The following is a 20,952-nucleotide window of genomic DNA, read 5'->3' as shown; positions in this document are numbered from 1 at the left end:
GGAATTTGGTCGCGTGTGTCGGTGTGGAGATGATTTACGTACTACTATCCACATCAAACGGCAACCCAAGCCGCAAGATGAATCTGAACATGTTCCCATCTCGTCATGTTGCGTTATCTGATTTCGATTGTGCTAAGTGATTTGTTAATACTGTTCAGGGGCTGACGAGAGTATCTGATGGAAGTGAGAGTGGTAGGGTGTTGTGCTCGTACGTCAGTTGTCCCACTGCTTCTGCCTGACCTGAATTCGCTACCGCAACTCCCACCCGCATCCAGCGCCCTCCATGTTGGTCGATTTGAACATGTCTTCTCATCTTCTTCCAGTTTCCTACTTGTCTAGCCGATACGTTCCAATCTCATCAACCGCCACATCTAATCATCTCCCAGACTCAATCACCTCGACATTACAACTATGAGAAAGCTCTTGATCCTGCTGGTTGCCGTTATCTGTAGCAATGAAATGAAGAACAAACTGTATGCCGACTGTGCGCTGTGCACGTCCGGGATGAACGAGTGCATGCAGGTACGTCTTCGCCCGGCCTTTGGTTACGCTGCAGCATTGGTCGTCTGAGGATAATATGCTGATGCTCTCGCCTGCAATAGGTATGTGACGAGGGACCTGATGTGTGTTGGCCCAAATGCCAGATCCGCACGTGCATGTACTACCCGCACTGTCGGGCCGATGCATGCAGATTAACTGTGCCCGAGTGTGAAGAGCAACTAGGTCCGGTGGATAGACATGGACAAGCGCAATGACAAGGACAAGCGCAATGACAAGGACAAGCACGACGACTGTGTCTTTTGGAACCCAAGCCACCTCAAGTGTAGCCACCAAATGCAGCAGTCAAAAACGGCCATCTGGGTAGGATTGGGAAAGAAAAGTGGTCATTTGGGGATTAGAGAGTTACATGGATGGCGGATAGATGCGAGGGCTGGCAGTCAATTTGTGGGCATTTTTCCACGACATGCATACTTTGTGAGAGGATGGACGCTCAAAGCCATACGAAACGCAGTCTTCATTTTGAACTCTACTTTCCATGTCTTTGATGGTGAATGAGTGAAAGGTGCTTTGGTGGTGGTTCAGCCATGACGACGTCAGAGTGCGGCTTTCACTCCTACCCAATTTGTTTTCTTGGCACTCGAGTCGCTCTGGCCTAGATTCTGCCCTCTGCACTCTGCACAGTATATAGATCCCCTCGCCCACTGCTCCAATCTCTCTCCACCACTTTCGATAGTCACGAATACGCTCTCAAGTCACTCAACTCGTTATCAAACTCCATCACACTACTCAAAGTTTCAACTTTCAACCAACGCAATCGACAACATGAAGTTCTCCGCCATTTTCATGATTGCTCTTGCTTCTATCGCCGCGGCTTCGGATCGCAATGCCATGCCTAAGTCCTGCGATGATTGCAAGAAATTTTTCGACGCTTGCATGAGGGTGAGTGTTAAACATGCAAAGCTTCTGCTTCTCGTTGGGCTCACTGACATGGTGTGTAGAGCTGTTACTTTGGTGGAAATACCTGTCCTACCACTTGCGGTATCGATACTTGCCGCGCCAGCTCCGTTTGCAAAGAGCACTGCGACTACAAGAAATGCTAAGGTAGGTGATGGTGTCACAATGATTTGGCTTCTTTGGGTTAAGACTAACAGCATTATTGTATAGTCTTGGACTGATCGTCTCTTCGTATCCAGAACCAGCAGTCTAGCAGACATGGACGGAACATATACCATGGACAAGTTTGTGTAGATCACTGGCTGAATGGAGGTTAGAGGTTGTCGGCTTCCCGAGTCTACTAATAGATGTTGATGGAAGATTGTTCACGACTGGTGGAGTAATACATGGTTGATTTCTTTAGAAGAGAAATATAATCGATGTTAAAAAATGATGCCTCTCCCCACATGATTATGACATTGCTACATTCAGTGATTTTGACTTGCGACAACGAACATGAACGCCCCATTCCCTGCAATATGTAGTTACGTCAAACGATGCGTTTGCAAAAATATTTTCTCGCCGCATATGCTCACAAACCTCCACAATGGCCGTCACTCACCCCTACTGGCCCAAGCTTTTGCACTTCCGCAGTCTCTTCCTTACTTGCCAGGTTCTCTCTCATATAAACTGTTGAAGTTCAAATACAAGTTCCTAAAGTACATTCCCATGCACATGTTCACATCGTCAGTTTATGCAACCAATTCATATAATTTGCATTTCTCACCTGAGCGCAAACATGGTTCGCAACAACTGTTCATCTTGTGAAATCCAGAGTATTCCTTGTGTTATGGACACCTCCAAACTTACACTGTGAGAATATGCATTTGCCTTCTCCGCCGCTATCACACGCTCCCTTCAATCACATGACTTTCTCTTTCATTGCAAATGCAGGTCCCGATCCCGCTCCCACACCGCAACTGTTGCCTGAATCTCTAGAGCTACCTTCACTCCATCAGTCACCCCCTCACGCACGTGCCCCGCCCGCGAAGCAAGTGAGAGAACTCTCCCTCCACTTCCACCTCTCCCCATACTACATAAACCGCCCCAATACCCCTCCAACCTTTCCTCAACGCAAGCTCTACCAATTCGCTCAACTCTATCAAACACTCAAGATCTACTCAACTTCAATCTCTTTACTACTTCAACCTCCAACTTCCAACTTCATCAAAAATGAAACTCAACACCATCTTCTTCGCTGTCATGGCCTCTTTCGCTCTTGCCGGCCCCCTCGCGGTCCCGGACGATGTCCCAGCCCTCATATCCGAGCCCAAGCCCGCCGACGTCCCTGGCAACACCGAGTCCACCGGCGGTGAGTCCATCAACGCCGCTCCTGCTCGCGACTGCCGTCAGTGCGACGATTTCTACCGCAAGTGCATGGGCGTAAGTTTATCTCCCTTCTCTCCAGCTCTTTGAGACAATGAATAGATGCTAATGATTGAATAGTCTACTTGGTGCTGGTACGATCCCATGGCCTGCTCCAAGACTTGCAACCTCGACACTTGTCGCAAGTTCAACAAGGCCTGCACTTCCTGCGGCTACACTGATAAGTGCTAGGCGCCAACTGCACGTCTTCTCTGGTCTAGATGAGGGATTCAAGACGGGAGATGGGCGGATGGGCATCATGGCAGTTCTGATAGGGTATGACTGAGTAGGACGGGATATGGAAATGGGGACTCATTCTGCACCTACTTTGAGAAGGGGTGGGATATCAGAGAGAGATGTAGGCTTGAGAGATACTTTTGCTGAGCTATGGGACGGCAGGTAGCTTAAGTCAATGGATACATCTTCTCTTCTTTACCAACGTATTGACTTTGGTTTTTTGTGCTGTGAAGTAACAATGAGCTTATCAGTGACCAATTGATTTAGACCTTCGAAGGGGAGATTTGGTCATGGGATTGAGGTTGTGGTAGAGTTCTTACTAACTACAACGAGGGATGTTGTGGCGTTGAACTTTACCAGGTAGGGGATAGCGCCTTGCCTACTTCAACACCATCATTAATTCCGCTATATTCTGTTGACTGCTTCATTCATCTTGGGTCTTGCACATTGTTACAACAAAAAAAATCCCAACTATTGTTTTCCATGAAAAGTCAGTACAACATCACATCGGCGAAATACACATCGCTGTGATATATGAACCAGCTCCTCAATAGCCATCAAATCCGTCATTGCGCAGGATAACACGTATTAGACTATTGGTCTTGCTTGCTTCAATGACCTGCTAGTACATCATCGAACTGATATCCTCACCCTACTTGCAGACCAGAGTGTTCCTTGTCCTGTCTTGAACTAGCTATACGAAGAAAACGAAAAAAATCAGGGAGGCCTACCGGACGCATTTTGCTATCCTGAGATTGGGGCGAAACTTAACCAGGAGAGAAGGTCGACACTAAAAGTCTTTGCATCAAGGCTTACATTGCAACACATCTATAAAATATTTTTGTGACCTGCTAGGGGTTGCGCTACATCAAAATTCGAAGCGGAGCATGCCGCGCACATTGCATGGACAGGGTTTGTAAGCAGAAGAAATACTTACATTCTCATAATGATGCGATATTAGAACAGTCAGCTTGGCAGATAACACATAGCGTATTTTACCAGACCAGGGACCTTGTCTGAACTGATAGCCAGGGATATTATTCTTTTTATATTCTTTTTATAGCTGTTTGCTTAGTGATCTCCCACAGGGTTGCACCTGGTACTCCTAAGTTCCGGGGTTTGGCTGCTGCCCGCTGCAAGTCCATTCTTCTCCGACCCTGAACATTGTTAGAATACTATGAGTTTTCTAATGCGCATCTGGGGACAACCGTACTTGAGGCAAAACTTCTCATATATAGAAATAAGCTCTTTGGTCTCTGCATTTTGGCAGAAGGTCGAGCATTGGTCCCCGTTTTGCTTGCAACGGTCAATGAAGTCCGAGCAGATCTGTTGAACAGGTGTAGGAGATGCACCAGCAGGTGCAGGAGATGCATCATCGAGTATGGAAGCCATCTCCGTAGCAGATGCAAGAGCCGCAGAGAACGCGAATATGGAGATGATGAAACGCATGGTTAAAGTCCGGTATACCGTGAATGAGGTGAAAGACTACTGGTGCCCAGAATAGGAGGATGAGGAGGATAGCCGATTCTAAATACACAGCGGAGATGCAGTAAAGGCATTTATCATACCACCTCGTATGAGAGCTTACTTTAGGCAAATAGAATCTATTATTAGCACATAAAGAGCCAAGGCCGCGCCGAGAGTCTAATTACGAAAACTTTGGTATGTTATTACTGGGCAATCTTACTTGCCCCGCACAGGCGACGAGTTCACGGGCAGATGTAAGATTACGAGTTGTCATCAGTAACACAGAGTTTTAATAATCAGCCTAAATGATGCTTTAAACTTTTCTTTGTCCGAATTGATATCAGGGCCAAGAAACAGCACAATAGGAAGAATATAGCAATGGGAAAATGAATTCTTTCATTGAACACTGATGATACTCTAATTCCGAGCTGTCTATTATTATTATTATTATTGTAGATTAACGTCCTTTCTCAGCCGGTAGGCTATATAAGACGTGCAGGTTGAGCCTGCAAGTATCTAAGTAGGCTAGATTTAATCTAGATACAAATTGAGTAGGTGGGGGAGGGGGTCATCTAAATCGAGGTGAGACTCGTAGCCTAGTAGTTTTAGTGAGTAGCTCTCTCAGGTCTTTCACTTTTAATGAGTCTTCCTCTCAGGTCGAATGGGTAGTTTTCAATGAGTCACTCTCTCATGTGGGTGGACCATACTAATATGGTTTCGAGGAGAGAAGGAATCGAACCTTCGAGCTCTGCTGACGTGAGACAGCAGAGGCTTTCCAGGCGCTTCACCACTGCGCCATCCCCCCTCCGAGCTGTCTAGTTGCAAACAGTACTATTGGATTTTTTTTTTCACAAGAGTTTTCCTAAACTTTAATGAAGTCTTACCCTGAGCAAGTTCCCATCACATAAGTGTGAATACCGCGGCAGAACTTTGTGCACCCACCGTCACCATCGTTTGCGTTACATGGAGTCACAACTTGGCATTGTGCAGACGCCAGGGCTACGAAGAGGGTGAGGATGGGAACAACAAAAACGCATCTTGATTCAATGCAGGACTACAACGATGGTGAGAAAAGGTTTGCAAGTAGAGCGGAACGAAGGAAGGTCAGACAAGGTATGCAGGTACAATAGCATACAAGCAGATCTAGAGGGTGGACCCCAAGTGCCTAAATATACTCCCCAAAAGGCCCTTGAACTTAAGCTTACATTAAAGCTTACCTGTGATAAGCAGCCTGTCTTGTATATATTGATACCCATGTCGGCACTAGAAAACATGCCGAAAGTTAAAAATCTAGGAAACGCCAGGATCCGATTAGCAGATAAAAGTTTCCGACACGGCACGGGCCAGAGGGAGACTTTGATGAGTCGATTTGCCAAGCCTTGAGCATGACTGTACTTGCCCCTCGGGCTTCTAGAAGACGGAAATACGAGACGGGTGAGTGACAGAATGTTTTACACGGTTCATGCACATGTTGAATCGGTGCTGCAGTAAGATGTTTGTTTGCTATCGGTGTATGCTTATGTTTCATCACTATCAATATAGCTAGTCGCTGATAGAATTGTATGGCGCATAGCCTAGATCTCGCATTAGATAGCCAACCTATTACTTGCCGAGAGTAGCAGTCTGCTTGTATCATCATCTGAAACTCACTGATTCTCAACTTGGACGGTTAGTTCAGATTATTGTTATTGCAAACGAGCGATAATATAATAGAAACCAAAAACGACTTGATCCAAAATCTCAAGAGCAAAGTCATCAATGCCAGGGTTCATGTTTGGACATTCATATATTTTTTGATTGTCTGATCTAACTTAGCCATTTAGACGGATGATCTGTTTATCCGACCAACAGTTCAGGTCAATAGGCTGCGGAAGTCTCGGATGCAGAAAGTTGGTTGTTCTCAGGTCATCCGTGGTTAACTGATCTATGGCCATTTAATTGCAATCGAAACCTTTTCCATTTCTAAGATCATGATTAGAAAAACAACTAAAATCCAGGAATGAGAAGAGCCAAAATACATTTTGCATGTGCCTTTATGCGTTTCCCACTGTCCAGTCGCTTGGTTCAGGCAATCCTGGGAACAGTGCGACCCAGCATCAAAGCAGTCTGAAGGCAGACATAGGGCAGATGCGAGGGTGGCGTAGAGTGCCATGATAGATATGACAGGACGCATGGTTGAAGAGGACAATATAAGTAGGATAGGATGCGTGGTCGATTTGGACGAGAGAATTAGAAGTGGATGAGCGCCAGGTTTAATACATAATCATTGTGTACATCCTGTGGTGGTAGGCCAAAATTCTGTCTGCGGGCCACTAGAAATAAGGTGACAAAGGCGGGGGTAGAAAGTCAGCACTATAGTCGATGTGCTTCAGCTTGTATCAGGTTTTCTATGAATAGTTTAGTATCTCTCTGTAATAAATTGAAGGCAAAGCAATTTCGCAGTGACATACATTTTGCCGGAAATATGATAAACACATATTCAGCGATGACATCAATGTATTACTACGTGCAAAACAGCTTTGAAACGCGATACGGGAAGAGCTCGCACAAGTATATTAAGCCAGTATTGTGACTAACCAGATGTAGATAAATTTTATACAGCACACAGGATGCAGAGAAAACAAGGGCGGTGGTGCCAACACCGACTTAATTACTGAAACTAGTGCAAGGTGACACGTGACAGACCCGCCTGGACTGCCACATGGCAAGCGCGCGCCGAAGCAGCCGAGGCCCCAAGGATGCGCGCGACAACGATGCCATGTCCACACCGTTACCGGCTCCGCATGTCATCGCATCATGCCCGCCGCCCATCCGCCGTCCACCGCCCAATATTGTCTACATTCTCTGCTGCTTTGGCCCGGGTAATTTATTTGTGCATGCGGTGCTCATATACGCCCGTACAAGCTCCTCTTCCCGATCAATGCCACGCTCCCCTCGTGTGGGGGCGCGCCGTTCACCCTAGCAATGTCAGACTCGGTTGGTATGTGCTTGCATCTGTCCCGCCTCAAGTTTTGGATACAGACGTGTTGACATAGAGAAACACAGATCGAGTCTTTAGCCATGCGCTCAACACCGTCAACAAAATCCGCACCGGATCGCAGAAGCCGCCATCGGCGATACGGCTGCGGCTGTATGGACTGTACAAGCAGGCCATGGGTACGTTGCGATCGAAAGTGTGGTAGCGACGACGACGATGACTGACAGCTTGCAGAGGGCGATGTCGATGGCATAATGGACTGCCCGAGAGGGAACGATGACCACAGCCAGCGGGCGCGAGAGAAGTGGTATGTTGGGCACGCGACATATAGCATTCTTCTTGACCGATATCAGCGCATAACTAACAACTCCCAGGGATGCATGGAAACAGCAAAACGGACTTTCGCGCACAGAGGCAAAGCGTCGCTACATCACCACCCTTATCGACACTATGCACAAGTATGCTTCACCCTCCCCAGACTCTAGGGAACTCGTCGCCGAGCTGGAATTCGTCTGGGACCAAGTAAAATCCAACGTGCCCTCGTCATCATCATCTTCGCCCTTGCGACACTCCGACCACATTCAGTCTGGTTATTCACAGCATGAGTTGGGCGAAAGTCGGCGCGCAGCCATGGACATGAGCGCGCCCCTCAGACGGAACGACGAAACACCAACAAGAGAAGTAGCGCGAGATATGCCGCTGCGGGTCAAGTCGCCCATCTCGCAATCCGAGGAAAACCTTGAAGAAGAAGAGGCGGAAATCGACCGCGGCGAAGTATTTGTCGACGCCCCAGATTCGCAATACAATCCGACTTCCTACCCAGACGAAAACGACGAAGCCAATAACGACCTAGAAGACGCCGGCGTCCAAACCGACCTGCAGAACCTCATGCGCGCCGAACCCATACCCATTCAGACGCCCACTCCTGCCCCAAAATCCAGAGGCATGGCCGTCCTCGGGAAACCTATTCAAATGCCCATTCCGGGCTTCGGCAGCACCCCCGGCCCGGCGAACAACGGAGCCAAGGAATCCGCCGCCGACCAAAAATGGCGCAAGCGCGTCGAGCAGTCCCTCATGAAGATGACGGCCGAAGTAGCCGCGTTACGAGAGCAACTAGAAGCACGCCGCCTATTTGCGCATTCGGCGCATTACCGGCTGTTCAGAGGCATTTGGCGATGGGTCTGGGCGTGCTTCAAGCATGTGGTTGTTGATGCGGTTGTTTTGGGCATAGTGTTGTTATGGATGCGACGGAAGAAGGATAAGAGGCTGGAGAGTACGATTCGTGAGGTGCTGGGGGACGCACTGGCAAAATTGGGGAGAGGTGGGACGAGGGTACCGTTTCTGGGGGGAGGCAACAAACCAATGTAATACCGCTTGAACGGCGATGAATGTTGTATGAGTATGTATCAAGGAGTGAGATGTACTGGGTACAAGTATCTTGCTTGTCTCGATTTCACATCGAGACCGTCATGTGAATAGTTAGTTTACAGAGCAACCCTATATAAGGGAATCGATATATCGCCTTACAATACTAGTAACAATACATCAGCTAGGCTTCTGCCTATCATACTTCCCACCCGCCAGCATACCGCTCCATATCACCAACTAAACTCCCCGATCCCCCCATTCCAACACGACCACAACTTTACCCCTCCACCCTCCTCTCCCTCTCCCTTGACAAACTTCAAAGACCGAATGCTCTCCCACCCGCCCTTCCCCTTTTTCCCACTCTTCCCCTCGCACCTGATCTCCCTCACCATCTTCCCCGTATACAAATTACTAACCCGAATCGCCGTCCCAGTCGCAAGATCCTGCGCAGCAGCCAGCAAGCCCAACCGCGGATGTACCGCGATATCCAAATCGAGCTCCTCGCGATTCGCATGTTGGAACATGAGAAGTGGGGCCGACACCGCCTTACGATTTCCATGCGTGTACTTTCTGCGTTTAGGCAAATTCTGGTAATGATGGTTGTTGGGTTTTGGTAGCTGGCGGGGGGACCGCAAGTCGTAGAGACAGAGCGAGTCTTCGAGACCTGAGCAAACGAGGCGCGAGGCGTCGTCTGCGCGTTTGAGCTTGGAGATGGGGTACGGGTGGGATAGAATGTGGCTGGATCCTCCGGAGCGGGTGTCGTAGAGACGGATGGAGCCGTCGCGTGAGCCGAGGGCGAGAGTGGTGTAGGAGAGCCAGTCTAGGGCCAGGATGTCTGAGGAGAGGGGTTTGAGGGCGAGGGTTGAGTCCCAGGTTCCGCATTGAGAGCGGGTGAAGAGGAGGAGGGATGAAGAGGCTGCGACGGCAAGGTGCTCAGTTTGGGATGCTGCGATTGTGGTGGGGATGTTGGGGGGTACAGTGAAGGATGTAGGTCGCGCGCTGGCGGTCCATATGGCGGTACAATCTCTAGGTGTGAATTTTTGGCCTACGTACTACAAGTGGAGAGATGTTAGATATTGTTTATTCGTTGATGACTAACTCATGGAAATTGACGAGAGGTAGGTTTGCATGCCTGATACACTTACTGGCTGGTCGCGCTCCGGATCACTGAGCCACACTTCAGGAGGCCGATCGGAGCCATATGTGGTTACAGCTAGGGCGCCAGTAGCTGGAAGATAGGTCAAGGATGATGCCGTTGATGTAGTACGTGTCACTTCATCCCATGGGTGGAAAGCATATGGATTGGTCAGTGGTGGGTCATAATAGTCGCCAGAGTCTGTTTCCATGGCTGGTGGATCATCTTTTGTGCGTATGCGCTGCATATTGACACTATTGGATCCTTGGACTGCGTATATTGTGCGAGAGATTGGATCTCTGTCGAAAACTCGTATTGATGCATGGCAGGGTCGTCTGCTAATGACCTGTTTGGGTCGAGTGTTGATTCCGAAAGCACAAACATCTGTCCAGAGATTGTTGAAATAATATGACCTCCGCTTAGAGCCAAGCTCTCTCTCGATATTCGTCTGGATGATGCTGTTTGGGTTCCGCCTCACAACTCTTTCTTTTCGAATCTTATTTGAACGGGCAGCGGCGGCTTTTTGCAATTTCTCTTTTCGTTCCTCCTTTCTAATATTTTCAGCCGAGTACCTGAGGTCTAGGCCACGTGCTGCACTTTGGCTCTGAATCTTGAAATATTTCTTCTTCTCTGGATCCCAGTAAAAGCCTGGAATTGGCTGGCCGTTCATCCTGACTTCCCGGAGAAGACGCAGAGAGGGGTCGTAAAAAAAGGATCGATTCTTACAGTGTATGCTGACAGTCTCCAAGAAAGTGTGAGATGGTAAAATGCAGTACATTTGCAGAAGTCGGAACGCGTACAGCGTGTAAACGTGATGATTGGCTGGAAAAGTGGCGACGGCAGTTTGTTCACACGCGAGTCAGCATCCGGTAGTGCGCTATCGATAAGGACCTCCGAGGCATGACGCCACTGCTCCATCGGATTCACATCACTTTGAAATGCGCCTCTACATGCCGCCACTTTCTTTCATTCTCCCGCCCTCCTATACCATTTGAAATCCCCTTAGCAGCGCATGTTTCGCCTTTCTTCTACGCTGCGACCGACACGGAAAACCTTTTCGTCAACCAAGTCCGCTCTGAGAAATTTGTCAAATACGCCCGCACGACTAAACCAGGTCATGGCGCATTTGGATATTCCGCAGACGGAGAATGGCTCCTCTGCCGAGCTTCATACGTTGAATTCAATCCCAAAGTCTAATGTCTTCACTTCCAATCTTCCCGCGGATCCCGAATTTCCTACACCCAAGGCTTCTCACGACGCACCCCGCGAGAAACTGGGACCGCGCATGGTCAAGGGAGCATTGTATACATATGTACGCCCAGATCCTCAAGGAGAGGCCGAGTTACTAGCAGTCAGCCAAAGCGCGCTTCAAGACATTGGCTTGAAGGAAGAGGAGGCTAAGACGGATGATTTCAAAGATGTTGTGGCAGGTAAGAAAATCCTGACATGGGATGAGAAGAACCCGGATGAAGGTATATACCCATGGGCTCAGTGCTATGGCGGCTATCAGTTTGGGCAGTGGGCGGGTCAGCTTGGTGATGGACGTGCCATATCACTGTTCGAGTCTACTAATCCTGCGACGGGTACACGATATGAAATACAGCTTAAAGGTGCTGGCCGGACACCATACTCGCGTTTTGCCGACGGGCGAGCGGTTCTTCGCTCTTCCATTCGAGAATTTGTCGTCTCCGAGTATTTGAATGCCATTGGGATACCAAGTACAAGGGCGTTGTCCTTGACACTAAACAAGGGAAGCAAGATCATGCGTGAACGAATTGAGCCTGGTGCGATTGTTGCGCGATTTGCTCAAAGTTGGATTCGCTTTGGAACCTTTGACCTGCAACGGATTCGTGGAGACCGTAAGACACTAAGGATGTTGGCAGATTACACTGCTGAGCATGTCTATGGCGGGTGGGACAAGCTGCCATCCAAGTTGCCTGCAGGAGATGCCAAAGACGTCCATGCACAGACGCATGATGGTGTTGCAAAAGACGTGGTTGAAGGCGAGGGCGAAACAGCAGAGAATCGCTATGTTCGTTTGTACCGCGCCATCCTCCGCCGTAATGCGGAAACCGTCGCTAAATGGCAGGCATACGGCTTCATGAACGGCGTTCTCAACACCGACAATACATCCATTCTTGGCCTCTCAATCGACTTTGGCCCCTTTGCCTTCCTTGACACATTCGACCCAACATACACACCCAACCACGACGACCACATGCTGCGCTACAGCTACCGCAACCAACCTACCATCATCTGGTGGAACCTAGTACGCCTCGGCGAAGCTCTCGGTGAACTCTTTGGCGCAGGAAACTATGTTGACGATGAGACATTTGTGGAGAAGGGCGTAACAGAAGAGCAAGCACCAGGCCTCGTCAAATGCGCCGAATCAGCAATCGACCGTGCAGGCGAAGAATACAAAGCTGTCTTCCTAGCAGAGTACCGCCGTCTAATGACGCTGCGCCTCGGACTCAAGACGCAAAAGGAGTCAGACTTTGATGTCCTCATGTCTGAGCTGCTGGATTGCCTTGAAGCCTACGAGTTGGATTTCCATCATGCATTTAGGAGACTAGGCGATATTCGACTTGCGGATGTGGACACGGAAGATAAGAGGATAGATACTGCTGGTCGCTTTTTCCGTAGCGATGCTGCGCCCAGACGTGAGAGCGAGGGTAGAGAGCGAATTGCGAAGTGGCTCGATAAGTGGGCGGAGCGTGTCAGGGAAGATTGGGGCGAGGAAAAAGATGATGAGAGGAAGACGGCGATGGATGCTGTTAACCCAAAGGTATGATTTATTTCCCCCTTTCCTCTCCAAGTTGGAATCGTTAAACTGACTGGTCAATGCGTAGTTTGTCCCTCGCTCTTGGATCCTGGATGAACTCATTGAACGTGTTGAGAAGAAGCATGAACGCGATATCCTGCCGCAGGTCATGAAGTTGGTGCTCAATCCCTTCCAAGAAGAATGGAAGTGGAACGCAGACGAAGAGGAAAGATATTGCGGTGATGTGCCAAAGTACAGGGGAATGATGCAATGTAGTTGTAGTTCCTAGGCTAGAAATTTGCCTCTTCTCAAAGAGAGCCCCGAGATCATCCAATATCAATGGTGTAAAAAAACATGTTTGAATAGTAAATGAAACCTAATCCACGCCACCAACCAAATACTCGCCCACCTCCACATTCACTGTCCGCCCCAACGCCCTCGCATACTCCCACCCAAAATTCACTCTCCACCTCGCTCCTGGCTCCAGCGCATCATTCGTGCCTGCACCGCCTGCCCGAACGAGCAAGCGCATACTCGTCAGGGTAGCAATCTGCGTGTACAAATCTGCCACTTGGGGCACAGTTCCATCGAGCAGTGCACGGAAAATGGCCAGCAAGCGGTCTAGCGTGAACGGGCTAGGGGTCAAGAGGTGTCGACTGATTTTGCGATGCTTGGAGCCGGTGCGTTTACCGGTAACACTGAACGAGGCGGTGGTAGGGGCGCGGCGCTTGTTCTTGCGCTTATCGGTATGTTTCATAAAGTAGGTCACATCTGTTCTGGGTGGATTGTAGGAAGCGAGGTATGCGGCGATGAGGATGTGGGTTGTAAAGTAAGGGAGGGTGTGAGCGGTCATGTTTGCGAGTTTCTTTTTACTGGGCGTGGCTGGAGTCACGGCGTCGTTGGTTACAGGATCGGAGGTGTTGGAGGAAGCAACGATACGATCGAGTACTGAATCTTCGAGTTGAAAGAGGTGGCGCCGGTTGACCATTAGGCGGGAGAAGTCGCGCGTTCCGAATTGGCCTGATATTATGGGCTCGACAAAGGGCCGCCATAGGCGCATTGCGCAATTTTTGAAGCTGATCAAGTCTCGGCCAGTGTGTTTGGCGAGCGAGTCATATACGGCCTGTAGGAAGCGGCCCCAGAGCCATGCATCGTCCTCGGCAGCAATATCTGGGGTATAGTCGGGAAACTGTTCGAGAGACGGTGGGTTGAGGAAGATTTTGGGTGGGCTTGCACCTAGGATGGCGATAAGGTCGGTGCGTGAGTAAGTTGGGAAATGGAGGAACAAAGTTGAGGAAGAGTGAAGGACGGAAGGCGTAAGTGGTAGGGTTGTTGAAAGGATAATGGAGAGATTAGGTATCTTTGAGAATTCTTAGTAAAGCATCTATCAAGTTGATGTAGCCAGAGACATACCGATTCTCCCAATCGTCCCAGTGCAGCGATCAATGTTCCTCCCCCTTCGCGCAGCTTGTCCATAGCATCCAGCACCAAGACAAACTTCCCTCTTCCCTCCAGTAGTCTTCCAATGTTCACACATAGCGCGCTTAGGTTCTCTGTTCGCGCATATGGTCTCCTGTCTGTCTTCTCGTCATGGAACTCGTCAAGAGCATCGAGAGTAGATGCGACGATGCGCTCGACAAGATGGCGTGTGGTGATGCATTCGCGGACGTTGATGATGGTATGACATAAGCGCGATAGGTGAAAGAAGGAGCGTAGGATGGACGATTTTCCCGTTGCTGTCAAGCCGTGAACGTTGAGCAAAGGTGGAGATGGGAGATGTGCCTGTTATTGTTCATCAACAAAACGAATGTACACTGAAGGCTAGGGGCGCATCCTACACTGTAGAGAGCGGCGAGATGCTGTATTTGGTGATGGCGACATTGGAACTCGGCATCCAACTGCGCAATGATTTCGTCGGGCAACATTGTCGCGATGAATGGTTGTTGAAGCCAAAGCGACAGGGTCAGACGGGATGCCGTCGTCGCGCTACGTTGACGCTAAACGCGACTGCACGTGCACGGAGATGGGATACTAGTAACAACGCCAAGCCTCTTCCCATCTTCCTTCTGTGTACCCTCGTCTTTGTAGCAAACACTACACTGTTTCTCATCAAATTTTGCATCGATCCAAACCAAAGACATGATGTTGCTCATCGGGTCATGTATGCAGTCATTTGACCTAACAGCATGTGGCTTACCTATGCATGAGCAGTACTGCCTACTGCCTCCGGCTGCGGGGGGCGCAGCCTCAGTCTGATCTCACTCCTTGAATCCGTCTCTCGTCTTCTACCTCCGTAGCATACCTCCGTAACATATCTCTTAGTCTTTTGTGATTTTTCAGACTCATGGATACAGCTGCCAGCCTCATCGCGATTGCGACACTCTGCGAGAAACTCATCAAGTACATTAACGCCACCCGTGCGGCCAAGGATGACAGGCAACGCCTTCGCTCGCAGATACGGGCGTGCAGCCACATCATCCTCCAACTCAAAGATGAAGCTGAGGACTCCGAGAATCTCGAGGAAAGCGAAGAATGGGCCAAGTCAATACAGTTGCTGTCCAGTCCACTCTGTCGCCTCCATGAGGCTCTAAGCGTAGCAGCTCAGGCTCTTTCCCCTCGGGACAGCACCATAGAGAAACTGAAATGGCCTCTCAAGGAACAGGATGTACGGAAACTTATTGACGCTATAAGATATGAGATGGACTTGTTGTCCTTGGCTCTGGACAGAAATTCAACACGTCTACTGCAAAAGATCAGTCTTCACTCCCAACACAACGAGCAGCTACTTATAGAGTTGAAATCCACGCTGGGAACTCGAGATGTTGATCATCAGTTTGCCCTTGAAAAGGTCGCAGAAAAGCTCGGGGGACTTGAGATGGGCCAGAATGGTGTCCAAAAACAAGTTCAGCAGCTCCACGAGCGCCACGACTTGCAGGAAGCCATACAGAAGCGACAGTGCATCCTTGAGGAGCTAAACTCTATTGATTATGAATCTCAACAACGCAACGCCATTCGTTCACGACAAGCTGGAACCGGCCAGTGGCTGCTAAATTCACAACAGTATCAAGACTGGCTCACTGGAAAGCATCGTACGCTGTTCTGCCCAGGAATACCAGGTGCAGGAAAGACGGTTCTGGCTTCCATAATCAACGAGGATCTGAGGCACCGATTCCACGCCGACCCCCAAATCGGCCTTGCCCATCTATTCTTTGATTACCGTCGCCAAGATCAGCAATCAAACGAGACCCTTCTTTCTGGTCTGCTGAAGCAGCTTGTTGCACAACAGTTACAGTTACCGTTACCTAAACAAGTAGACGATTTCTATAAAACTCATCGACAGGAATACTCAGGTCAAGCCCGGACAGTTATGCCGACTCTGGAAGCAGTGATAGCGAGCTTTTCAAGGGTTTTCATTGTACTAGACGCCCTCGACGAATGTCTGGCCCCCGAACAGAATTGTACAGATTTGATATGTGCGATCCAAGAGTTGCAGAAAAGGCATAAGCTCCAACTCCTTGCTACATCGCGCCCCGTTCCGGAGGTCACTGGCCGGTTCACGGCGGCTTCAGTTTTACAGATCCAAGCAGATGCCCATGATGTCCAAAAGTACCTCGCTCAACAAATACATCGTCTTCCAGGTTTCGTACGAAAAGATGTGAGACTGCAAGATGAAGTGATCTCCAGTATCGTTGCAGCGGTTCAAGGGATGTAGGTTACCCCTCAGACATGCTAGAAGTTATACTAAGCGTGTAGGTTTCTCCTTGCCAAGCTTCACCTAAACTCGATGATCGGGAAAAGGTCCAAAAAAGCACTGCGGACTTCACTCCACAATCTTGCAACTGGTTCAAACGCCTATGACTCTGTATACGAAGATGCGATGCTTAGGATTGAAGGGCAACTCCATGATCAAAGAGAGCTGGCAAAGGAAGCATTGGCCTTTCTCACCTGCACCAAGCACCACTTTTCAAAGCTGGATTTGGAAATGGCACTCGGTGCAGAGTCTGGAAATTCAGACATTGATCCAGACAACTTCCCAGATATTTATGACGTTGTAACCGCGTGCGCTGGACTTGTCACAGTCAATGAAGAAAGTGACACTGTCGGGTTAGCCCACTACACCACACAGGAATACCTTGAACGAACACAACAACGCTGGTTCCCAGACGCGCAAGCCCTCATTACAGACTCATGTCTCTCCTATCTCTACTTTCTCTCATCTGGAGATTGCTGGACCGTTGGGTTGGATACAATGTGGCAAAGTAGCGATTGGTGTGTTTACAGTGCGAAAAATTGGGGTTATCATGCTCGCCAGGTACCCGCTAGCCATGAAAGGGTCATGGAAGTCCTCAACCAATCATCACATCTGGGGGCCACTCTCGGCTATATGTATGACAATCTCTCATGCAACAGGTTTTTGGGGAGGTGTATCGAAATAGACAGGTCGCCACTGGATGGCTTGCATCTGGCGACCTATTTTGGGCTTGAAGCTGCTTTTGATGCATTACTAGAGCGGACGTTGGATCGGTCTTCAGAGCTCAACGGAGGATATCCATCGCTAACCACTGCATTGGCGATCGCAGCATACTGCGGCCATGAAGCAATTGTCAGACAGCTGCTACTCCACGGTGTCTTGATCGAACCTTCAATTCCCTCACGGCATTCTGATTGCCCTTCTAATATCATGCATCTCGCTGCAATGAGAGGACACGACACCATTCTCAAGCTACTCCTAGATCATGGCGCTGATGTCGATCTGCTCAATTCCGACGGCAGGACTGCTTTGCACTTTGCAGTCGCTTACGGGAGTGTCCCAGCTACGATGGTCTTGCTTGAGGCGCAAACTAACGTAAACATCCAGGACAATTGGGGCTGGACTCCATTGCATGAGGCAGCGGCATACAAAAATGGAAACCTTGAGATCTTCCAGCAGCTGATCAATTATGGGAGTGCAATTTATCTGCGTAGCCATCTCGGACGTACGATTTTACATGATGCAGTTTTGGCGGGCAATATTCATCTTTTCAGAATGTTAGTCAAGACGCAAGCGGATGTGAATGTTGGTGACTACCTGGGACAAACTCCATTACACGAGGCGGCAGCAATAGATGATCCCAACATCCTCAAACATCTTCTTAGTCTTGGCGCATCTGTGGAAAAAGCTACCAAACATGGAGTTACACCGCTGATGGTGGCTTGCTGGCATCTCCCACACTTTCAGGAAAAATTGGAAATCCTTCTCGCAGCCGAAGCAGATCTCCATGCGATAGATTGCGAGGATCAATCTGTACTGATGTGGGCTATGCATGCTGGACCGCAACCGGATATTTTGCGTTTCTTACTCGACCAAGGTGCAGATCCTCAATTGGGCGTGTCGCCCTTGTCACGTGCTATGTCTGGGAGTGCCGCAGCTAAGGCTCGGGCCTATGAGGAGGACGACGACGAAGAGAAAAAAGAGTGGGCTTTTTGGCAGCAGGAATGGGAGGCATGTATTCAGATACTCAAAGACTTCGGTGCAGAATAAAGTCTAGCGTGGATGGGATATTGGATCAAAGTCTTTCTTCTCATTATATCTTCACTTTTTGCTTTCTTGCTGTTTCCTATCTTCCTTCATCTAGCCATAAATACGCGAAGCTAGTCAACTATTAGCATTCATACTCGAGCGACTTGTTATTATTTCAACACCAATGACCAAAGGAAAAGACCCCCTTTGACACACCCATCTTCCAAGCAAAGTAAATCTTCATGTTCATGTAGAGCCAGAGTGAATATGCCATGTGACGCGCTAATTCTGACTCTTAGTACTGAATTGAAGTATAAAGTAGCCAGGTAGAATACAGCAGCAACAATCGTCAAGGCAATATAAGTGATTGCACAGCTTCCATAAATTTATAAAACCACCACAACATCCAACTCAAGATGCTACAACAACATCTCCCTCACACCCCTTTCCCATCCTTGTCCTCCTCCCTCTCATTCTCAATCTCAACACTTGCCTCCACCCTCTCCGTCATAAGATGCTTAACCCCCCTCATCGAAACCACCGCAACAGTTGCCAGGGCCACAAACGGCACTATACTCCAAAACGCCAACCTATAAGCACGCGCATACGACCAATAACTCGCATCCCACGCCGCCGCAACAATCGCCTCATTAGCACTAGGCACAGCATCCACCTTGAACGACGATGCGGACTTGCCTTTCATGGCAGAGAGAAGCGCGGGTACGGAAGAAGCGGGTAAGCCAGCGGCTGTGGCAGCAGATCCAACGTCGCGGGCGAGGTGCGAGGCCACACGAGAATTCACGATAGCGTAGATGACAGCGGTGCCGAAAGAGCCGCCAATGGCGCGAGCGGAGAAGGCGAGGCCGGTTGCTGTAGAGAGGAAGGCGTGGGGCGCGGTGTACTGGATGCATGCGACGATGAGGGTTAGGGGGCCTGCGCAACCGATGCCGGTGAGAGCTGTGAAGACGATTTGGAGGGTGCCCCAGGAGGGTCTTATGAAGGCGAAGCAGATGGATGCGATCAGCATTATAGTGAAAGTTACTGCTAAGGGCGTTTCTGGGGGTGTTGTTTAGCTTGGAGGAGGGGTAGGGGGGTAGGGGGGAAAAGACGAACTTAGGTCTTTGAATTTAGTGGCCCACCACGTTACTGCTAGGGAAGTGAAGATGGAAGCGATTTTGTAGGACAGTTGTCTGATTGCGATGTTCCAGGAGTCGTCTTCGAAACCGAGGTTGAGGATGACTTGTGGGGTGACGGCGTTGATGGCGGAGTAGTAGATCCAGCCTTCGATTGTGAAGGCGAAAGTTGAGAGCCAGAAGTTAGGGCCGGTAGAGAAGAAGACGTGGGCGACGATGCCGTCTGATCTTCCTTTCCATTCTGGGGTGTGTTAATAAGGTCTCGTTAAGAGTATTGGGGAGACTTTACCGTAGAGACAAAAGGCTATGAAGAGAACGATTCCGCAGGTCAAGTTTGCACATACATGCGGATCGCTCCATAGATATGCGCCACCTGCCCAGTTGAGAGCAAGGAGCATCAGAGTGGCAGCAGCAACTAGCAAAAAGGAGCCGATAGGATCACAAGCCCATGCCCATTCCTTGAAGCGCATTCGTGGATAGTCTGTACGTTTCTTAGGCCAATAGAATGTGAAAAGGCCTAGTGATGTGATGCCATGAAGTGCAACTTGAATCCAGAAGATATAGCGCCACCCTGAAGCGCTGAGGTTTGTGACAGCCCCTGCTGCTAAACTACCAACACTACAAGTTTGTCAGTGACAAAGACCTTTGCAATTGGACGATGGAGCACAACATACGTGCCTCCCATTACACCAGCAACTCCAGCAAGTCCATTTGCCAACGCGCGATACTTCAACGGAAGGATCTCAGAGGGAATGGATTGGACGATTGATATTGTAGCAAGCGTGGTGCCAATGAGGATACCACCGCCAATCAACATGGACATGCTGGTGGCTTTGGCACAAATAATGGCGCCAACACATGCTATCAGAGGTGGTATAGTGACAAATAACTTGCGATCCAAGACGTCTGAGAGACGGCCGACGGGGGGCGAAAGGACTGATTGCATGAGCAGTGGGCCCTTGTTTTGATTAATCTTCGACGTCGTAGTATTGATATGTTGAGTTACACACTTGAATGATCCAGCTAGCAATTGCAGGCTCGCCCAGCTCGCGAATGATAAAAGACAAGACTGAACCTGCAGCCACGACGACAAAGACCTGCGACATGACCCTGGGTTGAATGTAAGACTACTTTCCGGCAGATTGAGAGTATACAACGTACGCAAAGCAACAGCAGAAAACAACGACCCATGATCGCCAAGAGAGGTTGACATGCTTGACGTCCTCGTTTGCTTCTTGGTCGATGGGCACGATGTGCGCAGTGCGGCTGTTGGCAACCTCGACATGAGTAGTTTCTGTCTTATCATCCATGGCCGCTCACTTGGAATTGTAACACGATACGTCGAGGAGGGGTAAGAAGAGGAAAGACAGTTCCACGTGGTTATGGAGTGGTTGTGGATGTACTGCAGCAGGACTAGACTATCTATGGGCATGCCTTAGGCAGCCTATCATGCGGGCGAGTGCTACGGGCATTTCCCCCCACAGCCTTGCATATCGGCAAACGACAACGGCTGGG

At 49.4% G+C, this 20,952-nt stretch overlaps 9 protein-coding genes and 1 non-coding gene across 10 annotated transcripts; 5 read left to right on the top strand and 5 right to left on the bottom strand.

The window, feature by feature from the left end:
• Positions 1 to 1,323: 1,323 nt before the first annotated feature.
• PSV08DRAFT_355760 (uncharacterized protein) lies at positions 1,324 to 1,749 on the top strand (the record flags this gene model as incomplete). Its single annotated transcript, XM_066092923.1, has 2 exons — positions 1,324 to 1,602; positions 1,666 to 1,749. 2 exons carry the CDS (start codon positions 1,324 to 1,326, stop codon positions 1,747 to 1,749), a joined length of 363 nt encoding a protein of 120 aa, XP_065948245.1.
• Positions 1,750 to 2,667: 918 nt separating this feature from the next.
• Positions 2,668 to 3,051, top strand: PSV08DRAFT_355759 (uncharacterized protein; the record flags this gene model as incomplete). Its single annotated transcript, XM_014218836.1, has 2 exons — positions 2,668 to 2,877; positions 2,941 to 3,051. 2 exons carry the CDS (start codon positions 2,668 to 2,670, stop codon positions 3,049 to 3,051), a joined length of 321 nt encoding a protein of 106 aa, XP_014074311.1.
• A 1,048-nt stretch (positions 3,052 to 4,099) lies between these two features.
• Positions 4,100 to 4,615, bottom strand: PSV08DRAFT_15483 (uncharacterized protein). The gene is made up of 2 exons (XM_014218835.2): positions 4,310 to 4,615; positions 4,100 to 4,253 (listed from the first exon to the last, which is right to left on the bottom strand). Exons 1-2 carry the CDS (start codon positions 4,543 to 4,545, stop codon positions 4,202 to 4,204), a joined length of 288 nt encoding a protein of 95 aa, XP_014074310.1. The 5' UTR covers positions 4,546 to 4,615; the 3' UTR covers positions 4,100 to 4,201.
• A 666-nt stretch (positions 4,616 to 5,281) lies between these two features.
• PSV08DRAFT_t57 lies at positions 5,282 to 5,368 on the bottom strand. Its single transcript has one exon. It is a non-coding gene; the product is annotated as a tRNA-OTHER (tRNA).
• A 1,953-nt stretch (positions 5,369 to 7,321) lies between these two features.
• On the top strand, positions 7,322 to 9,112 carry PSV08DRAFT_365551 (acyl CoA binding protein-domain-containing protein). The gene is made up of 4 exons (XM_014218834.1): positions 7,322 to 7,543; positions 7,609 to 7,719; positions 7,775 to 7,847; positions 7,915 to 9,112. Exons 1-4 carry the CDS (start codon positions 7,528 to 7,530, stop codon positions 8,906 to 8,908), a joined length of 1,194 nt encoding a protein of 397 aa, XP_014074309.1. The 5' UTR covers positions 7,322 to 7,527; the 3' UTR covers positions 8,909 to 9,112.
• A 26-nt stretch (positions 9,113 to 9,138) lies between these two features.
• On the bottom strand, positions 9,139 to 10,713 carry PSV08DRAFT_380843 (uncharacterized protein; the record flags this gene model as incomplete). The annotated part of the gene is made up of 2 exons (XM_014218833.1): positions 9,139 to 9,960; positions 10,054 to 10,713. 2 exons carry the CDS (start codon positions 10,711 to 10,713, stop codon positions 9,139 to 9,141), a joined length of 1,482 nt encoding a protein of 493 aa, XP_014074308.1.
• A 447-nt stretch (positions 10,714 to 11,160) lies between these two features.
• On the top strand, positions 11,161 to 13,248 carry PSV08DRAFT_230001 (uncharacterized protein; the record flags this gene model as incomplete). The annotated part of the gene is made up of 2 exons (XM_014218832.1): positions 11,161 to 12,828; positions 12,893 to 13,248. The coding sequence occupies 2 exons, from the start codon at positions 11,161 to 11,163 to the stop codon at positions 13,091 to 13,093; spliced, it is 1,869 nt and encodes a 622-aa protein (XP_014074307.1). The 3' UTR covers positions 13,094 to 13,248.
• PSV08DRAFT_229996 (origin recognition complex subunit 5 C-terminus-domain-containing protein) lies at positions 12,905 to 14,763 on the bottom strand. The gene is made up of 3 exons (XM_014218831.2): positions 14,643 to 14,763; positions 14,218 to 14,586; positions 12,905 to 14,164 (listed from the first exon to the last, which is right to left on the bottom strand). Exons 1-3 carry the CDS (start codon positions 14,727 to 14,729, stop codon positions 13,181 to 13,183), a joined length of 1,440 nt encoding a protein of 479 aa, XP_014074306.1. The 5' UTR covers positions 14,730 to 14,763; the 3' UTR covers positions 12,905 to 13,180.
• A 385-nt stretch (positions 14,764 to 15,148) lies between these two features.
• PSV08DRAFT_380836 (uncharacterized protein) lies at positions 15,149 to 18,339 on the top strand (the record flags this gene model as incomplete). The annotated part of the gene is made up of 2 exons (XM_014218830.2): positions 15,149 to 16,512; positions 16,558 to 18,339. 2 exons carry the CDS (start codon positions 15,149 to 15,151, stop codon positions 18,323 to 18,325), a joined length of 3,132 nt encoding a protein of 1,043 aa, XP_014074305.2. The 3' UTR covers positions 18,326 to 18,339.
• A 401-nt stretch (positions 18,340 to 18,740) lies between these two features.
• PSV08DRAFT_251289 (major facilitator superfamily domain-containing protein) lies at positions 18,741 to 20,747 on the bottom strand (the record flags this gene model as incomplete). The annotated part of the gene is made up of 6 exons (XM_066092440.1): positions 18,741 to 19,360; positions 19,418 to 19,678; positions 19,727 to 20,055; positions 20,112 to 20,410; positions 20,448 to 20,547; positions 20,599 to 20,747. 6 exons carry the CDS (start codon positions 20,745 to 20,747, stop codon positions 18,741 to 18,743), a joined length of 1,758 nt encoding a protein of 585 aa, XP_065948244.1.
• Positions 20,748 to 20,952: the final 205 nt, after the last annotated feature.

The sequence above is a fragment of the Bipolaris maydis genome, assembly GCF_028858645.1.
Source record: "Bipolaris maydis strain C4 unplaced genomic scaffold PSV08scaffold_14, whole genome shotgun sequence".
In the NCBI taxonomy this organism is placed as follows: Eukaryota; Fungi; Ascomycota; class Dothideomycetes; order Pleosporales; family Pleosporaceae; genus Bipolaris; species Bipolaris maydis.
This window is presented reverse-complemented; position numbering and strand designations above follow the sequence as displayed.

Excerpts from the sequence above, each read along its gene's own strand:
- PSV08DRAFT_15483 (XM_014218835.2), bottom strand. The coding sequence starts at position 4,545 with ATGCGTTTCATCATCTCCATATTCGCGTTCTCTGCGGCTCTTGCATCT. Across the intron at positions 4,254-4,309 it reads TATGAGAAGTTTTGCCTCAA|GGTCGGAGAAGAATGGACTT; the intron begins GTACGGTTGTCC and ends AACAATGTTCAG.
- PSV08DRAFT_365551 (XM_014218834.1), top strand. Across the intron at positions 7,720-7,774 it reads ACTGTACAAGCAGGCCATGG|AGGGCGATGTCGATGGCATA; the intron begins GTACGTTGCGAT and ends GACAGCTTGCAG. Across the intron at positions 7,848-7,914 it reads CAGCGGGCGCGAGAGAAGTG|GGATGCATGGAAACAGCAAA; the intron begins GTATGTTGGGCA and ends AACAACTCCCAG.
- PSV08DRAFT_229996 (XM_014218831.2), bottom strand. The coding sequence starts at position 14,729 with ATGTTGCCCGACGAAATCATTGCGCAGTTGGATGCCGAGTTCCAATGT. Across the intron at positions 14,587-14,642 it reads ATCTCGCCGCTCTCTACAGT|GCACATCTCCCATCTCCACC; the intron begins GTAGGATGCGCC and ends GAACAATAACAG. Across the intron at positions 14,165-14,217 it reads TGGGACGATTGGGAGAATCG|ATACCTAATCTCTCCATTAT; the intron begins GTATGTCTCTGG and ends GAATTCTCAAAG.